This window comes from Aotus nancymaae, unplaced genomic scaffold (assembly GCF_030222135.1).
Source record: "Aotus nancymaae isolate 86718 unplaced genomic scaffold, 86718_ANA_hifiasm-v0.15.2.pri h1tg000016l, whole genome shotgun sequence".
NCBI lineage: Eukaryota > Metazoa > Chordata > Mammalia > Primates > Aotidae > Aotus > Aotus nancymaae.
The window spans coordinates 64,066,995-64,093,501 of NW_026988428.1; the positions used below are offsets into that span (position 1 = coordinate 64,066,995).

At 40.8% G+C, this 26,507-nt stretch overlaps 2 protein-coding genes and 3 pseudogenes across 3 annotated transcripts in view; 2 read left to right on the forward strand and 3 right to left on the reverse strand.

Moving 5' to 3' along the window:
- Positions 1-5,899, reverse strand: part of CLEC6A (C-type lectin domain containing 6A) — a 33,027-nt gene extending 27,128 nt beyond the window's left edge. The window contains exons 1-3 of one of the 2 annotated variants that reach the window (XM_012476764.3): positions 5,686-5,899; positions 3,844-3,933; positions 1,960-2,061 (exon numbers count right to left, since the gene is read on the reverse strand). In XM_012476764.3, the coding sequence (XP_012332187.1) occupies positions 1,960-2,061; positions 3,844-3,933; positions 5,686-5,713 (220 nt within the window). In that variant the 5' untranslated portion in view covers positions 5,714-5,899. The remainder of the gene's footprint in view (positions 1-1,959; positions 2,062-3,843; positions 3,934-5,685) is intronic. The other variant, XM_012476765.3, reaches the window with a different exon arrangement.
- LOC105734063 (large ribosomal subunit protein eL15-like) lies at positions 390-1,034 on the reverse strand (annotated as a pseudogene).
- A 3,915-nt stretch (positions 5,900-9,814) lies between the features above and the next one.
- LOC105734048 (N-acetyllactosaminide beta-1,3-N-acetylglucosaminyltransferase 2-like) lies at positions 9,815-11,573 on the forward strand. The gene has a single exon (XM_012476744.2). It carries the CDS (start codon positions 9,815-9,817, stop codon positions 10,961-10,963), a length of 1,149 nt encoding a protein of 382 aa, XP_012332167.2. The 3' UTR covers positions 10,964-11,573.
- A 5,685-nt stretch (positions 11,574-17,258) lies between these two features.
- On the reverse strand, positions 17,259-17,825 carry LOC105734042 (folate receptor alpha-like; annotated as a pseudogene).
- Positions 17,826-22,465: 4,640 nt separating this feature from the next.
- On the forward strand, positions 22,466-23,844 carry LOC105734049 (homeobox protein Meis2-like; annotated as a pseudogene).
- Positions 23,845-26,507: the final 2,663 nt, after the last annotated feature.

A 26,507-nucleotide genomic window follows, 5' to 3' on the forward strand; every position in this document is an offset into this window, starting at 1 on the left:
TATGATCCCCCCTACCCCACCCCCCGACAAGAAGAGTCCGCTCCAAATTGTTTCACTAAAAAACCCTCAGCATGATGGAAGTCGGGGAAAGTTAAAAAAAAAAAAAACCCTTTACATCCCCCATGTACCATGTTCTTGACAAATTCCAAAAAGAAAATTCCTGAATCTCCTGGAAGTACAAAGAAGCTTCTTCCTTTCTTCAATTCTCACAGGCTTCTCAATAAAAGCAGAGGAATTAATTGGTGTTTGAAATAGCAAGAGTCTGACATCTGTCTAGATTACATTTCTTTAGTTTGGAAGCCCATAAAGACCACTATTTACTTCTCTTTCCCTTTTTCTTTTTTCTTTTTTTTTCTTTTTTTCTTTTTTTTTTTTTTGACTGTTCTAAATTGTTTATTAGATATGAAGTTTACAAAGTTTACTCATATCAGGAGTAACAGCGGAGCTGGAGAGTATTGCGCCTTCTCCAAGCTGCCGACGAGAACCACAAATGTGTGGTGGAACTTACAGCCCTTTCCAAGACCATGGCTTTCGGACTGCAGATGTCAGCCCGCGCGTCTCCCTGTGCTTGTAGACTGGTTTGGAGATCCACTGGGTGTCAGGATTTCTTCCTATAGCTTTATAGAATGGATCAATGAGGATAAGCTCAAAACTTTTTTATGTGGAATCTTCACCAACCCAGTAAGAATTCAGGACTCTTAGAGCCCCACAATGCGTCCAGCTCGCTCCTCTGCAACAGACTGAAGGCTTGGAGCAAACTTCAGCTGGTTAACACCCTGAGGGACAGGCTTGCCCTAAGTTACACTCAGGAACTGGGCGTCCTGGCCACCACGACGAACACGAATCCTGTATATAACGTAACCTTGCTTGTCCTTGTAGCCCAGTCGCTGCGCTTTATCAGGGCGGGTGGGGCAGGGAGACCTGTGGAGAGCAGAGAGCTGGTGGTACCGCCAGCCGCAGACCCTCGAAAGAAAGCGCAGGACAGCACACTGCTTCTTTCTCTATAACTCCTGGATGTGCTTATGTGCACCCATCTTGGCTCACCGGAGAGCTGCCGCCAGACGGAAAGCCTCTTTCCCTTTTTCTTGCAGCTGACTGACACTGTCTGGCTCTGTGTCTCCACCCAAATCTCATCTTGAATTGTACTCCCGTAATTCCTACGTGCTGTGGGAGGCACCCTGTGGGAGATAAGTGAATCATGGGGTGGTTCCCCCATACTGTTCTCGTGGTAGTGAATAAGTCTCACAAGATCTGATGGTTTGATAAGAGGAAACTCGTTTCACTTGGCTCTCAGTCTCTCTTCTCTTATCTGCTGCCACGTGAGACGTGACTTTCACCTTCCACCATGATTGTGAGGTCTCCCAGCCACGTGGAACTCTGAAACCAATAAACCTCTTTCTTTTGTAAATTGCCCAGTCTCGGGTTATGTATGTCTTTATCTGCAGCATGAAAACTGACTAATACACCAACCATGATCTTAATTCAACTCTGCCAACTCTCCACGTATGAAGTTAACAACAGTATGTTTTGGACAGGGATCAATCTCATCCTGAACCAATTTGACCAGTAGTAAAGCTGGTATTTGGGATGGAGATAGGTAGTATTAATTGGGAACTTTAAATATCAAAGAAAGTATTTTATGCGTTTAATGGAGGGTAAGGAGAATGTAAAAACTGAGATTTGTTATGAATAATTTCCAGGGTTGGCCTGAGCAAATTACATGCATGTAGGTTTATAGTATTTACCAAGCTCAAGAAGCATGAAGAAGAAATTATTTTGGGGGCGTGTCTAGAGCCTGATATGAACATGTATGTTTAGAGAAATCATGAAAATATCCAAGCAGAAACCTTAATAAAACATAACACACACAAATGCACAATAGAATAGACCAATTTTGAACTCAACCCTGATCTCTCCCTGAGAAATAAGAAAGTCTATTTAAGCATTTTAAAGCTTTACCTGTCACCTTTGTCCCTTCGCTGAAGCAGGTGAGACTTGAATGATATGAGTGTAGTTCAGACAGAGTTTTGCCAGTTTTGCCATGTGTAAAATGGTAAGTTACTGTAAAGGAAGACGAAGGATTAGTGTTCATCTATTGTTTTGCTATGGAGCCTCAGGCTCTATATCTGTACAGTGCTGGCTTACCTCTGACCCCCACCACTCTTTCTCTATGCAAGCCCAGTAAAGACCATGCCAAATTATTATTTGCTTGTACTCATTTGTCTTACTTGCTTTTATATATATATCTCCCATTTAATTGTTCGGTCTTTTCACCACTAGGATTTAGGCTCCATACACATGGACAGAGATTCTGCCTGTTTCCTACAACAAGTAATCACAAACACAACTTAAAGGACAGGACAAACGCTTGAGAAGGTAAATACTCCATTCTCCATAACATGCTTATTTCACACTGCATGCTTGTATCAAAACATCTCATATACCTCGTAAATATATACACCTACTATGCACCCACAAAATTTTTAAATGATTTTAAAATATTTTATTATTAAAAAAATAAGGAGGAAGTCTGAAGGTGAAAACTAATAATTTTTTTTTAATCACAAACACCTAAAAGGGTAACTGTCACAAAGTCATCAATAAATATTTATTGACTCACTGGATGTCTGCTTCTCTTTGGCCTTAATAACCTTGATGCGAGCACACAGTTTATTTTGATGTTTTCTAAATAATACTAGCTGCAAGTAGCCACACATAAACATATGGGCTAAGTAACAACAAAGGGGAAACTTTAAACACTTATAAAGATATTTTGGATGTCTCAAATGAATGTTAACTTTTATGTTAATGTTCACATTCAGCAAGATCTTTTATCTCGCAGAATCTGATCTAATTCTTCATTCATTTCTTTTTTGTCCTTCTATAACTAAAACTCAATACAGTCAAATCTTTCTACCTTGCTCGTTAGTCCATGTTTTGAGGTCCTGAATTTGCGTTCCTTTTTTTTTTTTGACTGAGATGGATTGACAGTTTTATTTAATTGGATGAAATTTTTTTCTCCTTTTTTTTTTATTGCATTTTAGGTTTTGGGGTACATGAAAAGAATGGTGTTTCTTTTTATGAAATAATTACTCTTAAACTCCCTTCTCTCTTGCACTTGATTATAAAAAGCAAAACAGATTCCAACTTTGGTGATAATTAATTGTATTTTACTGAATATTGTCAGATTTATCTAAATCTCTGAGGGAACTACAGCTATGACCTGATTGACAGGGGAAGTCACTTTTACTTCCTCCCAGACTATTCAATAACTATTTTTAATCACCTTATCAGTGAATAGAAAGTCAATTTGTGAATCAGAGAGGACAAAGGTCTTTAAGACTTCTCACCCAATGAACCTGAGACGTGTTCAGAGGAAAGCAGAACAGGAAAGAAATCTTTTATTCCCTTTATCTCCATTATTTCATTTGAATACTTTTTCCTCTCACACTGGAAAGGATCTGCATATGAAGCAAATAACCCAATATAAAATATTACACTTATGACAGCAATGAGAGTTGCACTCCCAATAGAGGACTTTTGTGACTAGAAAACACATGATTGCTGGTGAACCCAGTCCTAAAAGATGGTGTCTTAGATAATGGCTATAGTGACAACATGGATATGTGAGGCCATGATTCAGAAAATGCTAATAAAACCAGGTAAAGTAAATCTACAAAAATTCAATTTTCAAAGGATAGAGGAAGAATAACAAAGGGAAAAGGAGAAATCAAGGAAAGGCTAGTATTCCAAGTAAGAGCTGACATATTAATGGGGCAAAGGAGAATATATCCTAGGAAACCAATATTCTAGGGAAGGGAAGCACCTCAGTGAAGAACTTACCCACACAGCTCACGATGAAGCAAACGCTGAGGAGTGCAATGAAAATCCCAGCTACAGACCAGTGTTTCAGGGAATACCAGCCTCTTTTCTCTGTTCAATCAGGAAGACAACAAATGCAGTTACCAGGGGGTGAGGGAGCCAAAATCCCCAGAAAGCTTGCAGTAATAATCAAACTAGATGAAGAACCTTAGAGCAATTAAAAACTTAAAGCAAAAAGAGATCTTACAAACTCCCTTAGAGTAAATAACCAGGGAGTAGCTCTGTGGCCCAAAAGAATCCAGGTAAAACACATGCTCAATCGACTGGAATTTCCATATCTTTATTCTTTCTTCTTAACTATTATGTATTTCCATTTATTTCCTTTCTCACAACATCACTTTTGTCTCCCATTTCTCATATCCCTGTATTGACATTTGGTTTCTTCAGCATCCAAGATATCCAAGAGATATCTGCACTCCCATTTTTATTGCAGCACTATTCACAGTAGCCAAAATACAAAATCAACCTAAGTATCTATCAACAGATGAATGGATGAAGAAAATGTAGTATAATGTATGCAATGGCATATTATTCCATCATAAAAAAGAATAAAATCCTGCCATTTGCAACAGCATAGATGGAACTGGAGGACATCATGTTAAGTGAAATGAGCCAGACACAGAAAGACAAACATTGCATGTTCTGACTCATATGTGGGAGCTAAAAAATTGATCTCATGGAGATAGTGAATAGAATGGTGGTTACCAGAGGTCAGGAAGGGTAACAGGGAAGAGAAGATAAAGAAGGGTTGCTTCATGGGTACAAAAATACAATTAGATAGAAGAAATAAAATCTAGTGTCCCTTAGCACAGTAGGACAATTGTAATTAACGATTTTTTTTTTTTTTTTTTGGCATGGAGTCCCACTCTGTCATCCAGGCTAGAGTGCAGTGAGGAAATCTTGGCTCATTGCAACCTCTATCTCCCGGGTTGAAGCTGTTCTTCCTATCAGCCTCCTGAGTGGCTGGGATTACAGGCACATGCCACCATGTCTGGCTTATTTTTTTCTTTTTAGTAGAGACGGGGATTTCACCATGTTGGCCAGGCTGGTTTGGAACTCCTGACAGCAAGTGATCCACCCACCTCAGCCTTCCAAAATGCTGAGATTACAGGTGTGGGCCACTGTGCCTAGCCCAACAGTAATTTATTGTATATTTCAAAGTAGCTAAAAGAGATTTGGAATGTTCCCAACACAAAGAAAGGATAAATATTTGAGGTGATGGATAATCTAATTTTCCAGATTTTATCATTACACATCATATTCTTGTATCAAAATATCACATGTACCCTATAAATATGCACAATTTTTGTATCCATAAAAAATTTTAATAAAAAAATTTTAAAACATTATTCATTGACATGCAAAAGGTTGAAGCTAAAGTCAAATTTTCATGCATTAAAAATGGGAAGCTTTTTTCTTACAAAAAAAAAAGAGAAAAGAAAGTACAAAAAAAATCTCAGGGTAATTGGAAAGAATGCTGCTGTCTGGATTTCAAAATTAGTCAAAAGACTTTCAAGAGCAGCTATCTAATAATGAATACTTTCCCTGTTTACCTTCTATCACGTAAATCTTTTCTGTCTCCCTAAACTTTCAAGAAAATCTAATACAAACCTCCCAAAAAATATTTGCTTTCTTATTCTTTCAAGTGCTTACGGCTCTGAAGAATTACTCTTTCTTTCCAATTCCTTTGGGTCTACTGCATATGTCCAATCACTAGCTCTTCAATCTGTTCTTTAGCTACTTCTCTCCAGGTGATCTTATTACATCACACACTTCCTCCTCTGAAACTGAGAAAATACTCGCCTGTACCTTGAAGTTGCCGCTCTTGCATCCTTACGCAGGCTCCCTGTGTTGAGGTCCAGGAAGCTTTGTATCTCTCTCCCTAAAGATGTTGCCCAGAGACCCAGTTTCATTTAAAGAAGCCGGAGCTCAGAGACAAACTGCTACACATTCACTCACAGGACTAAGAGACTTCCAATATTAAGTGTACCTCAAAAGAAGAAGTCACCGTTACAACTAAAGTTTCCAGTGATTTCAATACACGGGGGTGGCGGGGGCGTGGAGAAAGAGGAATTAAGAAACATATTGAAAACCATTCATGAGAACTTTGGCAAGAATACTTAGATCATTTCTTCAGTTCCTAATATAAAATTTCTCACTCTGATTCCTATTCATTCTGGCATGCAAAATAGAACATTTTATATCCTCTAAAAGAAATCTATTTGGAGACCTTGGTTAAATTAAGTACTCCCTAACTAACCTTTACATTGGTTACTTATTGTATGCAAGCCTTAATCCATGTTTTAAACAGTGTCCTAGGAAGTAAGTACAAGTCTGATTGAATGGATATGGTTTAGATATGAAGGGTAACATAGTAAATAACAAAACCTATGAACATTGTTAAGGAATGTGACTGCAAAATGAAACATTCTGAAATCAGTCTGCACAGGTGATGAAACATTCTTACTGCATCAAGACTAATACTAGGCAGATATCAGTGATATTTTATAATCTCCCTGACTAGGTGAAAGGGAGCCGAAGTGATATAAAATCAGAAACAGGCTTCGTAAATTTGATATTGTAGCACAGAAAATATAGTTAGTTTTCTTGTCCTCATAGATTCTAAGTAGAGACACTCTCCTGAAAACAAAAGTTAGAGAAACAAGAGAAAAACCAGTTGTTTATTGATGTGTGCTGTACCCATCACTCAGGAGAGAGTTCAAATGTATTTAACTCTTTCAAGGCAGTGGCTTATAGGCCTTGCTTAAATAGTATTTTAACAAAGAGCTATAAATCTTACGGGGTGGTAAGAAAGGAAAAAAACTTTTTATTTGAGAAATGTGAGCCCCTTGAAACGATCAAGTCCAGAGTGGAATCATGAGACAGACGTGACAAGGGTCATGCCTCACTGCCACCTTGAGCTCAACAATTACCTCTTGAAGCCACTTGTTATGTGGCTTCTAAACTAACTGAACCCTTCAGTTTAACCGTGTATAGCCAATTACTAATCAATGTGGTTTCTGTAAACCAATGACAATTTACCGATGAAAAACTTTTCAAATCACTCCCTCTCCTTATTCATTCTTTTTTTACTTTTTATTTATTTTTCCATAAGCTATTGGGGGTACAGGTGGTATTTGGTTACAGAAGTAAGTTCTTTCTTTAGTGGTGATTTGTGAGATTTTTTTTGCACCCATTACCCAAGCGGTATACACTGTACCATATTTGTTGTCTTTTATCCCTCATCCCTCTCCCATTCTTCCGCCCAAGTCCTCAAAGTCCATTGTATTATTCTTATATCTCTACGTCTTCATAGCTTAGCTTCCCATATCAGTGAGAAAATAAAATATTTGGTTTTCCATTTCTGAGGTACTTCACTTAGAATAATAGTCTCCAATCTCATCCAGGTCAGTGCAAATGCTGTTCATTCCTTCTTATGACTGAGTAGTATTCCATCATATATTTATACCACAGTTTCTTTATCCACTTACCGACTGATGGACATTTGGGCTGGTTCCATGATTTCACAGATTCTTTTTTTTTTTTTTTTTTCTTTTTTCTTTTTTTTTTTTTTTGTTTTGAGACGGAGTTTCGCTCTTGTTACCCAGGCTGGAGTGCAATGGCGCGATCTCGGCTCACCACAACCTCCGCCTCCTGGGTTCAAGCAATTCTCCTGCCTCAGCCTCCTGAGTAGCTGGGACTACAGGCGTGTGCCACCATGCCCAGCTAATTTTTGTATTTTTAGTAGAGACGGGGTTTCACCATGTTGACCAGGACGGTCTCAATCTCTTGACCTCGTGATCCACCCGCCTCGGCCTCCCAAAGTGTTTTTTTCTTTAAAATCTTCAGTCTTTCCTTTATTCTCCAGTCCACTTACCAAGGCAACTTGGAAGTGTTTTCCCAAGAAGCTGTCCTCAACCTTGGCCCAAATAAACTCTGTATTAATGTGACTTCAGCTACTTCCTTTAGGATGACAGTGAAAAGACAAAGAAGAGAGTATCTTCAGGATTCCAAAAGGAAATGAAATACAGGAAGACATTTTTATGGGAAGAGTAATGTCTGCTTTTAAATCCTTTTACAAGTATTGTAAAGGAGCTAATCCTTAGCTGGGAAAAGTGGAAAGAAGGGCAGAAAGAACTTCATCTTTGTAAATTGTTGTTCTGCCATCAGGCAAGCAGAAGGAGGGGAAGAATGTTCTCCTACATCCTTTTTCAGCTCAATAATATGCAGTTATCTTAGAGAGGGTCATTTTTGTTTCCTCCAATCATTACCCAAGGGTTTTCAAACACTTTATCATTTACATACAGTCTCTAAAATGTAGATCACTCTATTTACATCACGAACATTTCCACATTCTCGAGTAAACAGTCTTAAATACAAGAAAATCTATTAGGAAGATAAAAATTAACGATAGTTACCTAGTTGAACATTTAAAAAAAATTTTTTTTAAGATGAAAAGAGTGTCTTTTATTATTCATAACAAGACCCTTTATCCAAGCCTGGTGCCTATGCTCATGAGGTTACTTTTGATGATCCCCAAGACCACTTTAGGATGGGGGTTGGTTGCTGAGTTCAATCACTAATGGCTAATGATGTAACCAAGCATGCCTTCATAATAGAGCCTCCATAAAAACGCTAAACAATGGGTTCAAACTGAACAGGGATTTTTAAAGTGACAAGATAGTTATAGCTATAGCCAGTGATGAAATGGACATTGAGAAACAGGATAAAGGCTCAGAAAACTTCCCCAATAGTTAATTTGAGATGCATTTGATCATAAAAGAACAATGGAGAAGTGGCTATACAGCACCAACAGTGGCTATAAGACATCAACTGTTTCCAGTTCCCCTCAGAGACAGAGAAACACAAACCCAAGGACTGAGTCACTTGAAGGTCCAGTAAAAGAACACATTCTCCTTAGCCATCTGGAGGTAACGTAGTTTCAAAGCCCCTTTTTTTCTCGTCTGTCTCCTGTTTACGCTCCCCTAATCACGTTCTGGTCTTGACCATTAGCAATCCTGTGCTCTCTTCTCTTTGTTTCTTTCCGTTCCTTTGTCTGTATAAATTTCTAGATTACAGTGGTATGCCTTTGAATCAAGAGTGCTGAATTGGTAGGAGCAAAGACAAAAAGAAGAGCTATGCCGATATAAAATATAATACGACACAAAATCAAGAGAGAGAATGCTAAATCAGAGCTAAAGCACGACTGTGGGCAGGCTCAGGTCAGATCTCCAGACAAACATGAGTTATTTGAGCCTGTCCAGGGAGTAATGCAAAAACAAGCAATGGAGAAGACAGGAACTAGTAGAGATTGAAAATAAAAGCATATACTAGTATACTAGTAGACAGAGACAAAGTGAAAATTGTTGTTTTAACCTGATCTCTTTTAAAGGAGACATGAAGGCCTGGAGCGGTGGCTCACGCCTGTAATCCAAGCACTTTGCAGGATCACCTGAGGTCGGGAGTTCAAGACCAGCCTGACCAACATGGTGAAACCCCGTCTAAAAAAAAAAAAAAAAAAAAAAAAAAGGAGACATGAGAGGTGAATTAACATTGTGAACCGAATCCTTTTCCTAAAAGCAGCATTGGGCTGTTCTTTTGAAAACTGGTGTCCATGATTGAATTAAGTAGTCACAACTTGATTCTCTTGTATCTGAATTGAGATAAAAACAATTACAGGGCAGCGGCGTCAACAAGTGCCGGAGGCCAGAAGAGCCAAGCCGGAGCTGTCCCCACCGCCGGGCCACCGGTCCCGGGTGCCGCGCATGGAGCGTTAGCGGCGGCGGTTGCCGGGCTGAGCCGCGCGGAGCGACCGGGACGTGGACGCGGCTGCGATCTCCCGCCTCTGCCGCCGCCCCACCGAGATGGAGCTGCTCCCGGACAACACATGAGAAATGAGTGTTGGACGTCGAAGAAGTTGTTGGGTATCCTGATGATGGCAAATGTCTTCATTTATTTCATTGTGGAAGTCTCCAAAAGCAGTAGCCAAGGAAAAAATGGAAAAGGAGAAGTAATAATACCCAAAGAAAAGTTCTGGAAGATATCTACCCCTCCCGAAGCATACTGGAACGGAGAGCAAGAGAAACTGAGCCGGCGGTACAGCCCCATCCTGAGCATGCTGGCCAACCAGACTGCGGAGGCAGGCAGGCTCTCCAACGTGAGCCATCTGAACTCCTGCGAACCTGACCTCAGGGTCACGTCAGTGGTCACGGGTTTTAACAACTTGCTGGACGATTTAGACTTTCTGCTGTATCTGAGATGCCGCAATTATTCACTGCTTATAGATCAGCCGGAGAAGTGTGCAAAGAAACCCTTCTTGTTGCTGGCGATTAAGTCCCTCACTCCACACTTTGCCAGAAGGCAAGCGATTCGGGAATCCTGGGTCCGAGAAAGCAACGCGGGGAACCGAACGATGGTGCGAGTCTTCCTGCTGGGCCAGACACCCCCAGAGGACAACCACCCCGACCTTTCAGATATGCTGAAACTCGAGAGTGAGAAGCACCAAGACATTCTTACGTGGAACTACAGAGACACTTTCTTCAACTTGTCTCTGAAGGAAGTGCTGTTTCTCAGGTGGGTAAGTACTTCCTGCCCAGACACTGAGTTTGTTTCCAAGGGCGATGATGATGTTTTTGTGAACACCCATCACATCCTGAATTACTTGAGTAGCTTATCCAAGAGCAAAGCCAAAGATCTGTTTATAGGTGATGTGATCCACAATGCTGGACCTCATCGGGGTAAGAAGCTGAAGTACTACATCCCAGAAGTTTTTACTCCGGCCTCTACCCACCCTATGCGGGGCGGGGGGGTGGGGGTGGGGTTCCTCTACTCCGGCCACCTGGCGCGGAGGCTGTACCATATCACTGACCAGGTGCATCTATACCCCATTGATGACGTTTATACTGGAATGTGCCTTCAGAAACTCGGCCTCGTTCCAGAGAAACACAAAGGCTTCAGGACATTTGATATTGAGGAGAAAAACAAGAATAACATCTGCTCCTACGTAGATCTGATGTTAGTACATAGTAGAAAACCTCAAGAGATGATTGATATTGGTCTCAGTTGCAGAGTGCTCATTTAAAATGCTAAAATATATACAAACTCAATTTTGCATAGAAAGGTGTATTTGAATGGTTCCCATGTTATGTTCTCACATTAGAGCAATTTCTATATTAAACCATGAAAATTGCCTTTATGAGTGGTATCCATTTGAGGGCCTCTAACCCCTTCAATCTGGTACTTAAGTGAAGAGGGAAAGCGGAAGATGGTAATTTTTTTACGGGTGATACGGCAGAATGATTGGTTCTGATCTTACCGGCTAGTGGTCATTTTTAAAAACCTTGTCCCCTCTTATCTGAAATCATGTTTCTGGAATTTTACCACTTTAAGTTATTTTTGTTTTACTCTCTTCTATAATATTCCTACTTCCCATAGTAATGACTGATTTATCTGCAATTCAGGTGTTTATCAACCTATTGGCTACAAAGACTTTGTTAACGTGATCCGGTGGTTTTCGTGAAATGGAATTATGTTTTTTTAATGGGATTTGGATAAATTTTAAATTGTCTAGAAAACTGATACTTTAATTTTCAATTGTGGAATTCACTTTTTATTTTCTTTTTTTTGTTGTTGTTGTTGTTGTTGTTTGTTTGTTTGTTTGTTTTTGAGACAGAGTCTTGCTCTGTCGCCAGGCGCCGGGCTGGAGTATAGTGGCACGATCTCGGCTCACTGCAACCTCCGCCTCCCAGGTTCAAGCAATTCTCCTGCCTCAGCCTCCTGGGTAGCTGACACTACAGGCAGGAGCCACCACGCCCAACTAATTTTTGTTGTATTTTTTTTAGTAGAGACGGGTTTCACCATGTTGGCCAGGATGGTCTCGATCCTTTGACCTCGTGATCCGCCCGCCCCGGCCTCCCAAAGTGCTGGGATTACAGGCTTGAGCCACCGCGCTCGGCCTGGAATTCACTTTTTCAATTGTGGAAATTTCCTAACGCCCCAACAGTATTTTCTTGTGTTAATTAATTTTGCAAAATGAGAATCATTGTCTGACACTCATCTAATTTATCCTGTTGTGATCTTATGGTCATAATAAGGAGAAAGAGGGTTTAATTTTTCTTGTATTTGGTTTGCTGGGTCATATCATAACCTAATTTTAGTATTTGAAAATAATGAGTATGATTCCTTAATGGCCAACTGAAGATTGAATTGTCCGGAACAAGCATACCGTGTTTGTGAATTATCAGTGTGGACCAGGAAAGTATATGTAAATTTTGAACTTGAGTGAAAAGATTGAAGTTGCAGACTTTTGCATAGGTGGTTTGTCAGTTTAAAACTCCAGAATTTATTATTGCCATATTTTCACATGTTGCTTATACAAGATTGTTATTCTGAGTAGTAATTGCTTCCCTGTCTATGTAGAAGTGCCTGTGTTTTTATTTATTGTTCAGATCAAAGACCAAAGCATATTCTTAAATATATTTTGTGTAATATTTTATTTGTATACAGTGTTGTTGAAATATTTAACTAGAGCACGGTATTTTAAATGTTAAGATGTAACATATGTTAAATAAAGCTGTTATTTTTGAATTTTAAAATTTGTTTTTTGGGGGTAAGAACTACTAGAGTTGATAAAATTCTGCCAAACTATTACTTATATGTACTATCGTGTAACATATTTTCTTGAAATATTTTTGTTTATAGAATTGAAGGTTCTTATCAGATGGGTTGCCGGGGACTATAAACAATGGAAATAAAGCCCCTGTATTTAAAAAAACAATTACATCGATTGTTAGTGACAAACATTGCCCCCAATTTTATAGATTTATTTATAGATTTATTATCTGTAAAATAATAACAAGGAGATGTTTAGACTCACATATGAGGTCCACACAAATTAGTATAAAATATCCTCAAATACACAAGACCTATAGCATCTCATTATTTTCAATTTCTTCGGTTTTTTTGTTGTTTTTGATTCGTATTACCATCAGCTGATAAGAAATTCCTTGAAAGTCATTCTTGGGACTATCCTCTCTCCCTGGGATTATATCAAGATTCTAGGCCGGGCGCGGTGGCTCACGCCTGTAAACCCAGCACTTTGGGAGGCAGAGACAGGCGGATCACGAGGTCAAGAGATCAAGACCATCCTGGTCAACATGGTGAAACACCGTCTCTACTAAAAATACAAAAATTAGCTGGGTGTGGTGGCACACGCCTGTTGTCCCAGCTACTCCGGAGGCCGAGGCAGGAGAATTGCTTGAACCCAGGAGGAGGAGGTTGCAGTGAGCTGAGATCGTGCCACTGCACTCCAGCCTGGCGCCTGGCAATGGAGCGAGACTCTGTCTCAAAAAAAAAAAAAAAAAGATTCTAGAGATTATGTCGATCCAGAAATTGAAGAAGGGAAAAATGACGTTTTATTGTTCATGGATCCACACTGGTCATGTCTGTACCCTCATGTGCCCCAAGCCCTCAGTGCCATGATGCCTCTCCAGTGCTTTGAAGCCAACTTGGTCCTGTTTGTTTTTTGTGCAGGAGTTGATCAGCAAGCTAGTTCATCATTACTAGAATGGGATAGTTCATTTGGGTAACCCTAAAAGATTTTGTTTTCGCTTAACCCTTTCCAGGGGTTTGGAGTAGTGGAGTGGACTTGTTGGGAAGTTGAAATCAATCTAGATAAATAATGACTAAACTCTCATGGGCCAATGACCCATGTGAGATTCTGATGAAAGATTTGAACTCAATAACAAGCTATTATTTTCATAAATACATAACACAAAAATATATAATATTTTTATCAAAAATTAACTTCCTTAACATCAACAGGATAAGCTATTTTTACCCTCCAAAAAAGTCTCTTTTTAGCCGGGCGCAGTGGCTCACGCCTGTAATCCCAGCACTTTGGGAGGCCAAGGCAAGCAGATCACGAGGTCAAGAGATCGAGACCATCCTGGCCAAAGTGGTGAAACCCCGTCTCTACTAAAAATACAAAACTTAGCTGGGTGTGGTGGCACGCACCTGTAGTCCCAGCTACTCGGGAGGCTAAGGCAGGAGAATTGCTTGAATCCAGGAGATGGAGGTTGCAGTGAGCTGAGATTGCGCCACTGCACTCCAACCTGGCACCAGGCAACAGAGCAAAACTCTGCCCCCCCCCCAAAAAAAAGCTCTTTTTAATTGTCATATAAATATTAAGGTCCTTTCTTTTTTCTTTATATTTCAGCTTTTATTTTAGATACAAGGGGTACATGTGTAGCATTATTCATTGATCATATTGGACCCAGCTAGTGAGCACAGTACCCAAAAGATAGTTTTTCAAACTTTGTCCCCATACTTCCTCTCCCAACTAGTATACCACTGTGTCTATTGTTTTCATGTTTATATCCATGTGTGCTCAATATTTAACTCCCACTCCTAAGTGAGGACATGCAGTATTTGGTTTCCTGTTCTGGTGTTAATTTCTTTAGGATTATGGTCTCCAGCTCCATCCATGTTGCTACAAAGGACATGATTCCTTTTTTCATGGCTATGTAGTATTCCATGTTGTATATGTACCACATTATTTTTATCCAATCCACCATTGATGGACACCTAGGTTGATTCCACGTCTTTGCAATGGTGACTAGCACAGCAATGAAAATATGAGTGCATGTGTCTTTTTGGTGTAATAATCTATATTCCTTTGGTTATATACTCTAATGGAATTTCTGCATTGACTGGTAGCCCTGTTTTAAGTTCTTTGAGAAATCTTCAAACTGCTTTCCACAGTAGCTGAACTAAGTTACATTCCCAACAGCAGACTTTGTGTTCCCTTTTCTCCACAGCCTCACCAGCATCTGTTGTTTTTTGACTTTTTAATAATACCCCTTCTGACTGGTGTGAGATGGTATCTCATTGTGGTTTTGATTTGCATTTCTCTGATGATTAGTGATGATGAGCATTTTTCCATATTGTTGGCCACTTGTATATCTGCTTTGGAAAAGTCTCTGATCACATCCTTTTAATGAGGTTTTTTTAATGTTTTGCTTATAGATTTAAGTATTTTATAGATTCTGGATATTAGGTGCATAGTTTGTGGATATTTTGTCCCACTCTGTGTGTTGTCTGTTTACTCTGTCGATCACTTCTTTTGCTGTGCCAAAGCTCTTTAGTTTAATTAGGTCCCACTTGCCAATTTTTGTTTGTCAATCACTTTTGGGGAATTAGCCATAAATCCTTTGTCAAGATGTTAAGAAAGGTATTTCCTAGGTTTTCTTCTATGATTTCTTTTTCTTTTTCTTTTTGGTGTTTGAGACAGAGTTTCACTCTTGTTGTCCAGGCTGCAGTCTGGACAATCAAATGGTGCAATCTCAGCTCACCGCAACTTCCACCTCTCAGGTTCAAGGGATTCTCCTGCCTCAGCCTCCCAAGTAGCTGGGATTACAGGCATGTGCCACCATGCCCGGCTAATTTTGTATTTTTAGTAGAAACAGGGTTTCTCCCTATTGGTCAGGCTGGTCTCAAACTCCCAACTTCAGGTGAGCCACCTGCCTCAGCCTCCCAAAGTTCTGGGATTACAGGTGTGAGCCACCGTATCTGGCCAGTTTTCTTCTATGATTTTTATAGTTTGAAGACTTACATTTAAATCTTTAATCCATCTTAAGTTAATTTTTCCATATGGTGAAAGATAAGAGTCTAGTTTCGTTCTTCTGCTTATGCCCCAGCCAACAATTGTAGCACCATTTATTGAACAAGGAGTCCTTTCCCCATTGCTTGTTTTTGTCAACCTTGGTGAAGTTCAATTGGTTGTAGGTGTGTGGCTTTATTTCTGAGCTTTCAATTCTGTTCCATTTGTCTGTGGGTCTGTTTTTGTATCAGTATCATGCTGTTTTGATTACTGTAGTCTTACAGTATAATTTGAAGTCAGGTAGGGTGATGACTCTTCCTATGCTCTTTTTACTTAGAATTTGCTTTGGTTATTGAGACTCTTCTTTGGTTCTGTATGAATTTTATAATACTTTTTTCTAATTCTGTGAAGAACGAATTGATAGTTTGACAGAAATAGCATTGAATCTATAAATTGCTTTGGCCAGTATGATCATCTTAATGATATTGATTCTTTCACTCCTTGAGCATGGTATGTTTCTCCATTTATTTGCATCATCTCTGATTTCTTTCAGTGATATACAGATTTTCTTGTAAAGATCTTTCACATCCTTGTTTAGCTGTATTCCTCGGTATTTCATTCTCCTTGTGGCTATTGTAAACAGGGTTATGTTCTTGATTTGATTCTCAGCCTGGACATTATTGGTGTCTAGAAATGCTCCTGATTTTTCATGTTGATTTTGTATTCTGAAACCTTAAAACTGATATTCAGTTTGAATATCCATTTGGTGGAGTCTTTTTTTCTTTGTGATATGCTTTTTTTATTTTAATTTTTAAGTTCCAGAGTACATGTGCAGGATGTGCAGGTTTGTTACATAGGTAAATGTGTGCCATGGTGGTTTGCTGCACAGATCAACCCATCACCTAGGTGTTAAGCCCAGCATTCATTAGCTATTTTTCATAATGCTCTACCTCCCCCACCCCACTTCCTAACAGGCTACCATGTGTGTTGTTCCACTCCCTGTGTCCATATGTTCTCATCGTTCAGTTCCCATTTATATGGGCAGTTCCCACTTATGCTGAGGATAATGACTTCCAGCTCCATCCATGGCCCTGCAAAGGACATAATCTTATTCCTTTTTATGGCTGCATAGTATTCCATGGTGTATACGTACCACATGTTCTTTATTCAGTCTATTATTGATGGGCATTTGGGTTGATTCCCTGTCTTTGCTATTGTAAACAGTGCTGCAATGAACATACACATGCATGTATCTTTATAACAGAATGATTTATATTCCTTTGGGTATATATACAGTAAGGTGATTGCTGGGTCAAATTGTATTTCTGGTTCTAGTTCTGTGAGAAATCATCACACTATCTTCCACAACGGTGGAACTAATTTAGATTCCCACCAACAGTGTAAAGGCATTTCTATTTCTCCACAGGCTTGCCAGAATCTGTTGTTTCTTGACTTTTTAATAATTGCCACTCTGATTGGCATGATGGCCTCTCATTATGGTTTTCATTTGCATTTCTCTAATGATCAGTGATGTTGAGCTTTTTTTGAAGTGTTTGTTGACCACATGAATGTCTTCTTTTGAGAAGTATCTGTTTATGTCATTTGCCTATGGGATTTAAGGGGGTTGTTTGCTTTTTTCTTTTTTGTGGGGGAGATGGGGTGTCTGGTTTATTCAAAGTGGCTGTCAGAGGCCCAACCATGGAGCAGAAACCAATTAGTTGGGAGCTGTGGGGTTGAACAGGGCAGGAATTTCCAGGTATCAGAAGGTAAAAGGAGGTCAGTTGAGCAGCCAGAACAGCATTAGGGCCATGCTGAGCAGGAGAGGCCACCCAGGGCCCTGCCCCACTCAAGGCTGCAGCATAGAACCTTGCCGTCTCCTCGTTGGGGTTGCCCTGGGCCAGGTCAAATCACATCTGGATGCTGCAGCCACTCCCTTGACTGTAGTTGCTGACCTAGTAGGAGTAACTCCAGATTTCATTGCACAGAGCAGTGGGTGTGGGAAAGTAGAAATGAAAAGGTACGCAGGCAGCTCCCACCAGGGACTTGTTAAATCCTGAGGTCCAGTTCCAGCCCTCGTGCCAGTTGCTCTTGCAGGTGTAGGAGGTGCAACGATCTTTCCACCATTGCCCACAATCCTCTTTGTACAGGGGCATGTTCAGTACCTGCTCTTTGCACCAGCTCTGATCCACCTGCTGGATCCAGGGCCCAAAGTTGGAGGAGCGCTTGTAGGGACAGGTGTCCTGGATGAAATGCTGTTTGCAGGCAGGTGCCATCTCTCTGCAGTGGTTCCAGTTGAATCTATATAGGTAGAAAACAAGGGGAATGCTTCCAGCTTTTGCCCATTCAGTAGAATATTGGCTGTGAGTTTGTCATAAATGACTTACTATTTTGAGGTATGTTCCTTCGATACACAGTTTGTTAACAGTTTTTAACATGAAGGAATATTGAATTTTATAGAAGGCCTTTCTGAATCTATCAAGATAATCATGTGTTTTTTGTCTTTAGAACTGTTTATGTGATGAATTATGTTTGCTGATTTTCATATGTTGAACCAGCCTTGCATCCTGAAGATGAAGCCAACTTGATAGTGACGGGTAAGCTTTTTGATGTACTGCTGGATTCAGTTTGCCAGTATTTTATTGAGAATTTTTGCATTGATGTTCATCAGGGATATTGCCCTGAAGTTTTCTTTTTCTGTTGTATCTCTGCCAGGCTTTGGTATCAGGATTATGCTGGCCTCATAGAATGAGTTGGGGGGAGTCCCTCCTTTTCAATTGTTTGGAATCATTTGAGAAGAAATGATGCCAGTTCCTCTTTATACCTCTGGTAGAATTCATCTGTAAATCCATTTGGTCCTGGTCTATTTTTTGGTTTGTAGGCTATTTATCACTGCTCGATTTCAGAGCTTGTTATTGGTCTATTCAGGGATTCAACTTCTTCCTGGGTCAGTCTTGGGAGGGTGTATGTATCCAAAAATTTATTCACTTCTGGAAGATTTTCTGGTTTATTTGCATAGAGGTGTTTATAATGTTCTCTGATGGTTGTTTGTATTTCTTTGGTTTTAGTGGTGATATTCCCTTTATTTTTTTTTATTGTGTTTATTTGATTCACTTCTCTTTCCTTATTAATCTAGCTAGCAATCTATCTATTTTATTAATTTTTTCAAAAAACCAGCTCCTGAATTCATTATTTTTGAAGGGTTTTTCTGTCTCTATTTTCTTGAGTTCCACTCTAATCTTGGCTATTTCTTGTCTTCTAGCTTTAGGTTTATTTGCTCTTTGTTCTCTAGTTCTTTCATTTGCAACATTAGGGTATCAGTTTTAAATCTTTCGGTCTTTTTGATGTGGGCATTTAGTGCTATAAATTTCCCTCAACACTGCTTTAGCTGTGTCCCAGATTCTGGTAGATTGTCTCTTTTTCTCATTGGTTTCAAAGAACTTTTTGATTTATGCCTTAATTTCCTTATTTACCCAGGAGTCATTCAGGAGCAAGTTGTTCAATTTCCATGAAGTTGTGTGGTTTTCAGTAAGTTTCTTAATCTTTAGTTCTAATTTGATTGTGCTGTGGTCTGAGAGACTATTATTATTTCAGTTCTTTTGCATTTGCTGAGGAGTGATTTGCTTCCAATTATGGGATCAGTTTTACAGTAGGTGCCATGTGGAGCTAACAGTATATATTCTGTTGCTTTGGGGTGGAGAGGTCTGTAGATATCTATAAGGTCCACTTGATCCAGAGCTGAGTTCAAATCCTGAATATCTTTGTTAATTTTGTTTTGTCGATCTGTCTAATATTGACAGTGGGGTGTTAAAGTCTCTTGCTATTATTGCGTGGGCGTCTAAGTCTCTTTTAGGTTTCTAAGAACTTGTTTTATGAATCTGGATGCTCTGTATTGCGTGCATATATGTTTAGGATAGTTAGCTCTTCTTATTGAATTGACCCCTCTACTACTATGTAATGCCTTTCTTTGTCTCTTTTTACCTTTGCTGGTTTAAAGTCTGTTTTGTCAGAAACTAGGATTAGAACTCCTGCTTTTTTCTGTTTTCAAATTGCTTGATAAATTTTTCTCCATCATTTATTTTAGTCTATGTGTATCTTTTTGCATGTGAGATGGGTCTCTTGAATACAGCACACCAATAGATCTTTGCTCTATCTAGCTTGCCATTCTGTGTCTTTTAATTGGGTCATTTAGCCCATTTACATTTAAGATTAATATTGTTATGTGTAAATTTCATCCTGTCATCATGATGTTAGCTGGTTATTTTGCAGACTTGTTTATGTAGTTGCTTCATAGTCTTGTTGGTCTGTGTACTTCAGTGTGTTTTTTTAGTGGCTGGTAATGCTTTTTCCTTTCCATGTTTAGTGCTTCCTTCAGAATCTCTTGCAAGGCAGGCCTGGTGGTGATGAATTTTCTCAGCATTTGCTTGTCTGAAAAGGATTTTATTTCTCCTTCGCTTATGAAGCTTAGTTTGGCTGAATATGAAGTTCTCAGTTGGAAATTCTTTTCTTTAAGAATATTGAATTTTGGCCCTCAATGTCTTCTGGCTTCTAGGATTTCTACTGAGATGTCTGCTGTTAGTTTGAAGGACTTCCCTTTATAGGTGACTTGGCCTTTCTCTCTGACTACCCTTAACATATTTTCCTTTATTTCTACCTTGGAGAAGCTGGTGATTATGTGTCTTTGGGTTGATCTTCTTGTGGAGTATTTTACTGGGGTTCTCTGTATTTCCTGCATGTTGCCCTGTCTTGTTAGGTAGGGAAGTTCTCCTGGATGATATTATCCTAAAATGGATTTTCCAACTTGGTTTCATTCTCCCTGTGTCTTTTGGGTATCCCTATCAGTCACAGGTTCAGTCTTTTAGCACAATCCCATAGATTTCAGAGGTTTTGTTTGTTTCTTCTCATTTTTTTCTCTAATCTTGTCTGCCTGCCTTATTTCCACAGGGTAGTCTTCAACCTCTGATATCCTTTCATCTGCTTGGTCTATACAGCTATTGATACTTGTGTTTGCATTGTGACGTTCTCATGTTGTGTTTTTTAGCTCTGTTGAGTCATTTATATTCCTCTCTAAACTGGTTATATTCTGGTTAACAGCTCCTGTAATGTTTTATCATTCTTAGCTTCTTTGCAATGAATTAGAACACACCTCTTTAGCTCAGCAAAGTTCATTATTACCTGTCTTCTGAAGCCCACTTCTGTCAATTCATTCATCTCAGCCTCAGCCCAGTTCTGTGCCCTTGCTGAGATATGTTGTGATCATTTGGAGTAGAAGAGGCACTCTGTTTTTTGTTTTTTTGGTTTTTTTTTAGTTTTCAGGATTTTTGCCTTGATTCTTTCTCATTTCTATGGGCTTACCTACCTTTGATCTTTGAGGCTGCTGACCTTTGGAGGGGGGTTTTGTGGGGTCTTTTTTGTTAATGTTGTTGTTGTTGCTTTCTGATTGTTTTTCTTTTAGCAGTCATGCCTCTCTTTCTTAGGGCTGCTGCAATTTGCTGGGGGTTCACTCCAGACCCTATTCATCTGGTTCCTTCCTGCCCCTGAAGATATCACCAGTGGAGGCTGCAGAATAGCAAAGATGGCAGTCTGCTCCTTCCTCTGGGAGCTCTATCTCAGAGGGGCACTGACGTAATGCCAGGCAGAATGCTCCTATATGAGGTGTCTGGAGACTCCTGTTGGGACATCTCGCCTAGTCAGGAGGAGCAGAATAAGGGACCCATTTAAATAAGCAGTCTGACTGCCTCTTGGTGGAGTGGGTGTGCTTTGCTGGGGAAATCCTCCTCATCCAGGCTTCCCTGATTCTCCAGAACCAGCAGGCAGAAAAGACTAAAACTGTTGATCCATGATACCACAACTGCCCCACATCTTTTGGGGTCACTACCTGCAGGGGTTTGTCCTGCAAAACCTGACTCAACAATGAATGAATAAATTCACTCATGCACAGAATACAATGAATGAGTGGGCCAAGGTGTTCAGGCCACTCACAGACACTTGAAGAGAGTGCTGTAAAGAGAGAGCAGTCACCACCCCACCACGCCAGCCTCTCTGGCCTTTATTCAGCACACATTAAATGACAAAGGCCTTGAGTCAACACCTTAGGGTATAGAGATTAAAGGACAGGTTCCAAGGCCTAAAGCAAACACCATTAGTGGGTAATATCTCTGGTTGACCTCCTCGCGAGAGAGGCATTTGGAATAATCAAAGGTTAGTTTATAGAACCACATGAGTAAACAAGTTATTCAGATAAACTCCCCCACATTCCCTAGCTAATTACTTTTCTTATCAACTAAAGGTAAAGGGGATAAGGCTGCCTTCAGCTGAAACTTCTCGTGAAACTATGCAAACTTCTCGTCCTTCCAAGAAGGTTTGTGACTATATTCTATAACTTTCTCTAATATTTTTCCCTTAATATTTTTGTCACTACCCTGACCGAACTCTCACACTCCTCCTAAGAGCTCCTCTCATGGATATCAGAGTTCTGTCCATAAACCCCTGGCTGGGGATGCTGAAATTCCCACAAGCAGGCCCCACCTGGTGAGAAGTGGATCAATGTCCCACTTAACGAAACAGTCTGGGCTCTTGGCTATATCAGACCCAAATGACTCACTCCTCACTTCCTCCCTCCCCATTCCACCATGGCCCCCAAAGACTCTCAGGGTGGCCCCTTGTCCACACTGCTTGGAGGGAATGTGCTATGAGTTAAGTTTTCTCTTCTGGTCCTGGAAAAATGAGTATTGACAAGGTTGCTAGATCTGCACAAAAAAGAAAGTGCCACTTAATAAAAAATTTACCCCAATAGTGGTACCATCTGCAGAGCTTGCTGCCCTTGGACCTTAGCAGGAAGCCTTCCGGGTGTTGTAATCAGTAGGCAGAGGAGAGGGATGCCGTGGAATTAAAAAGAACAAAAACAAGAGTGCCATGCCAAATGTCCCCAACATGACCCAGTTAAGCAGGAGCTGGGAGTAACGGGAAAATGAACTAGAATACAATGAGCTGCCCCATTACGGCAGGATGAATGGAGTAGGGGTTCCCACTTCCATGTACAGAGACCTTCACCCACTGCGGCTGATCCCCCTAGTTCACCACCTGAACCACAGGCTGCTGCTCCACGCCACACAGCATGCCCCACACCCCAGTGTCATGCTGGCCAGCATGGGATCCACTGTCAACGACACCTTGAAGCAGGACAAGGACACAATCTATGGGCACCCATCATTTCCTCTGTTAGCTCTGGTCTTTGAGAAGTGCAAGCTGGCAATCTGCACTCCCCGGGAACCTGGAGTGGCCGGCGGAGACGTCTGCTCCTCCAACTCCTTCAACAAGGACATCGCAGTCTTCGCCAAGAAGGTTTGTGCCGAAAAGCCACTTTTCTCCTCAAATCCAGAGCTGGACAATTTGATGATACAAGCAATACAAGTACTAAGGTTTCATCTTTTGGAGTTAGAAAAGGTTCCTGAACTGTGCGATAACTTCTGCCACTGATACCTTAGCTGTTTGACGGGGAAAATGCCCATCAACCTTGTCATCGATGAAAGAGATAACAGCACCAAGTCAGATCATGAAGAACTTTCAGACTCCTCCACAAATCTCGCTGACCATAACCCTTCTTCTTGGTGAGACCACGATGATGCAACCTCAACCCACTCAGCAGGCACCTCAGGGCCCTCCAGTGGGGGCCATGCCTCCCAGAGCTGAGACAACAGCAGTGAGCAAGGGGATGGTTTAGACAACAATGTAGCTTCACCTGGTACAGGTGACGATGATGATCCAGATAAGGACAAAAAACAACAGAAGAAAAGAGGCATTTTCCCCAAAGTAGCAACAAATATCATGAGAGCATGGCTCTTCCAGCATCTAACACATCCGTACCCTTCCAAAGAGCAGAAGAAACAGCCCAAGACACAGGACTTCCAATTCTCCAAGTAAACAACTGGTTTATTAATGCCAAAAGAAGAATAGCACAGCCCATGATTGACCAGTCAAATCAAGCAGTGAGCCAAGGAGCGGCATATAGTACAGAGAGTCAGCCCATGGGGAGCTTTGTGTTAGATGGTCAGCAACACATGGGGATCTGGCCTGCAGGTTTGCAGAGCATGCCAGGGGACTGCGTTTCTCAGGGTGGTCCTATGGGAATGAGTATGGCACAGCCAAGTTATACTCCTCTCCAGATGACCCCACACCCTACTCAATTAAGACATAGACCCCCAATGCATTCATATTTGCCAAGGCATCACCACCACCCAGCCATGATGACGCACAGAGGAACCCCTAACCACCCTAGAATGACAGTGTCAGCACAGAGCCCCACAATGTTAAATTCTGTAGATCCCAATGTTGGTGGACACGTTATGGACATTCATGCCCAATAAAATGAGTGGGCTTAGGTGTCCATGCCACTCACAGACACTTAAAGAGAGTGCTGTAAAGAGATAGCAGCCACCACCCCAACACGCTGGTAGTACTTTGTTGAAGTTTTTCTGTCAGCCAGGTGAGTGCCTCATGCCTGTAATCCAGCACTTTGGGAGGCTGAGACAGGTGGCTCACCTGAGGTCAGGAGTTCAAGACCAGCCTGGCCAAAATGGGGAAAACCCATCTGTATTAAAAATACAAAAATTAGCCAGGCGTGGTGGTGCATACCTGTAATCTCAGCTACTCAGGAGGTTGAGGCAGGAGAATTTCATAAACCCGGAAGGTAGAGGTTGCCATGAGCTTATGTCATAGCACTGCACTCAAGCCTGGGCGACAGAATGAGACTTCATCTCAAAAAAGAAAGAAAAGAAAAAAGGAAGGAAGGGAGGGAGGGAGGGAAGGAAAAAGAAAAGAAAGAAAGAGAAAGAGAAATTAATTTTTGTGTCTATAGTAATCAGGGATATGGGCCTGAAGATTTTTTACTTTGTCATGTCTCTGCCAGATTTTGGTATGAGGCAGGAGAATCACATGAACCCAGGAGGCAGAAGTTGCAGTGAGCCAAGATTGTGCCATTGCACTCCAACCCGGGTGACAGTGTGAGACTCCATCTCAAAAACAAAAAAAAAATGGGCCTCTCGAAGACAACAGATGGTTGGATGTTATCTTTTGATCTAGATTACCACTGTGTGCCCTTTAAGTGTGGGTGTTTAGCCTATTTACATTCAAGGTTAGTATTGACATGTGTGATTTTGATCTTATCATGTCGCTAGCTGGTTGTTACGTAGACTTGATTGCATAGCTGCTTTATAGTGCCTGTGGGCTATGTGCTTATGTGTGTTTTTGTGGTAGCAGATGTTATTCTTTCAATTCCCTTCATACTCTCTTAGGACTCTCTTAGGAACCCTTCGTAAGGCTAGTGTAGTTGAAATGTATTCCCACAGCATTTGCTTGTCTATGAAGGATTTTATTTCTCCTTCACTTATGAAGCTAAATTTGAGTGGATTTTAAATTCTCTGTTGAAATTATTTTCTTTAGGGATACTGAAAATAGGCCACCAATCTCTTCTGAAGGTATGTAAGGTTTCTGTGGAGATGTCTGCTACTGGTCTGATGAGGTTCCTCCTGCACGGGACCTGCCCTTTGTCTCTAGATGTCTTCATGATTTTTTCTTTTGCATTAACTTTGGTGAATCTGATAACTATGTGCCTTGGGCTGGTCATCTTGTATCTAGCTGGGTATCTCTGTACCTCTTGGATTTGCATGTCCACCTCTGATTAGGGAAATTTTCATGGACTATATCCTCAAATATATTTTCCAAGTTTCTCATTCTCTCTCCTCTTTCAGGAGTGACAATGAGTTGTAGATTTGGTTTCCTTACATAATTCCATATTTTCCTGAGGCTTTGCTTATTGTTCTTAATTCTTTTTTGTTTATTTTTGTCTAAGTTGACTGAAAGAACAAGGCTTCAAGCTCTAAGATACTTTCCTCAGCTTGGTCTATTCTGCTGCTAATACTTCCAATCGTATTATGTTCTTGAAGTGAGTTTTTCAGCTCTGGAAGTTCAGTTTGGTTCTTTCTTAAAATGGCTATTTTATCTTTCTGCTTTTCGATTATTTTACTGGATTCTTTGGATTCCTTACAGTAAGTTTTAGTTTTTCTTGAATCTTGATGAGCTTCATTGTCATTCAGGTTCTTAATTCTATGTCTGATGTTTCAGTCATTTCAGACTGGCTAAGAATCATTAGTGGGGTCCTAATGGATTTGTTTGGAAGTAAGGAGATACTCTGGCTTTTTGGATTGCCAAAATTGTTTTGTGTATGTATATATATGCAGTTTCGCTCTGTCGCCCAGGCTGGAGTGCAGTGGGGTGATCTCAACTCTCTGCAACCTCTGCCTCCTGGGTTCAAGTGATTCTCCTGCCTCAGCCTCCCAAGTAGCCAGGACTACAGACACATGCCACCACGCCCAGCTAATTTTTGTATTTTTAGTAGAGACAGGGTTTCTCCATGTTGGCCAGGATGGTCTCCATCTCTTGATCTTGTGATTTACCCTCCTTGGCCTCCCAAAGTGCTGGGATTACAGATGTGCACCACCATGCCCACGGATTGCCAGAGTTCTTACCTGATTCTTTCTCATCTGGAAGAGTTGGTGTTCCTTTAACTGTGGTGTAAGTTGAATATATTCAGTTGGCTTTATTTCTAGATGCTTTCAGAGGGTCGAAGTCTGTATAGAATCTTTATGTGTAGGTGAATTCTTGTGTTTGATTTCACAGGTGCACATAAAAGTGGGATAAGTTTTTGCTGCTGTGGTTTAGGCCATGGTCCAGTAGATGGGGTTTAAGAGTAATGACCAGTAGCTAAGTTAATACCTAGTGTTCCTAGGCATGCTCTGTGTAGGGTGGGAGAGAGAGATGGCTCCCCCCACCAGGTCCACTCCTGGTCCTTGAGGGAGCCTGCTCCGATCGCTGCCACTGTGCCCAGGTATCTTTTGTTAGGTGCAAGGCTGCAGAAGGGAGATATGCCACACTCTCTCTGGACTGGCCCTGTGGAAGGAGGAATGCCCTGTTACCACCCTTGCCCAAGAGCATGCTCATCTCACTCTTCTCAGTGTTCTGAAGATGCGGG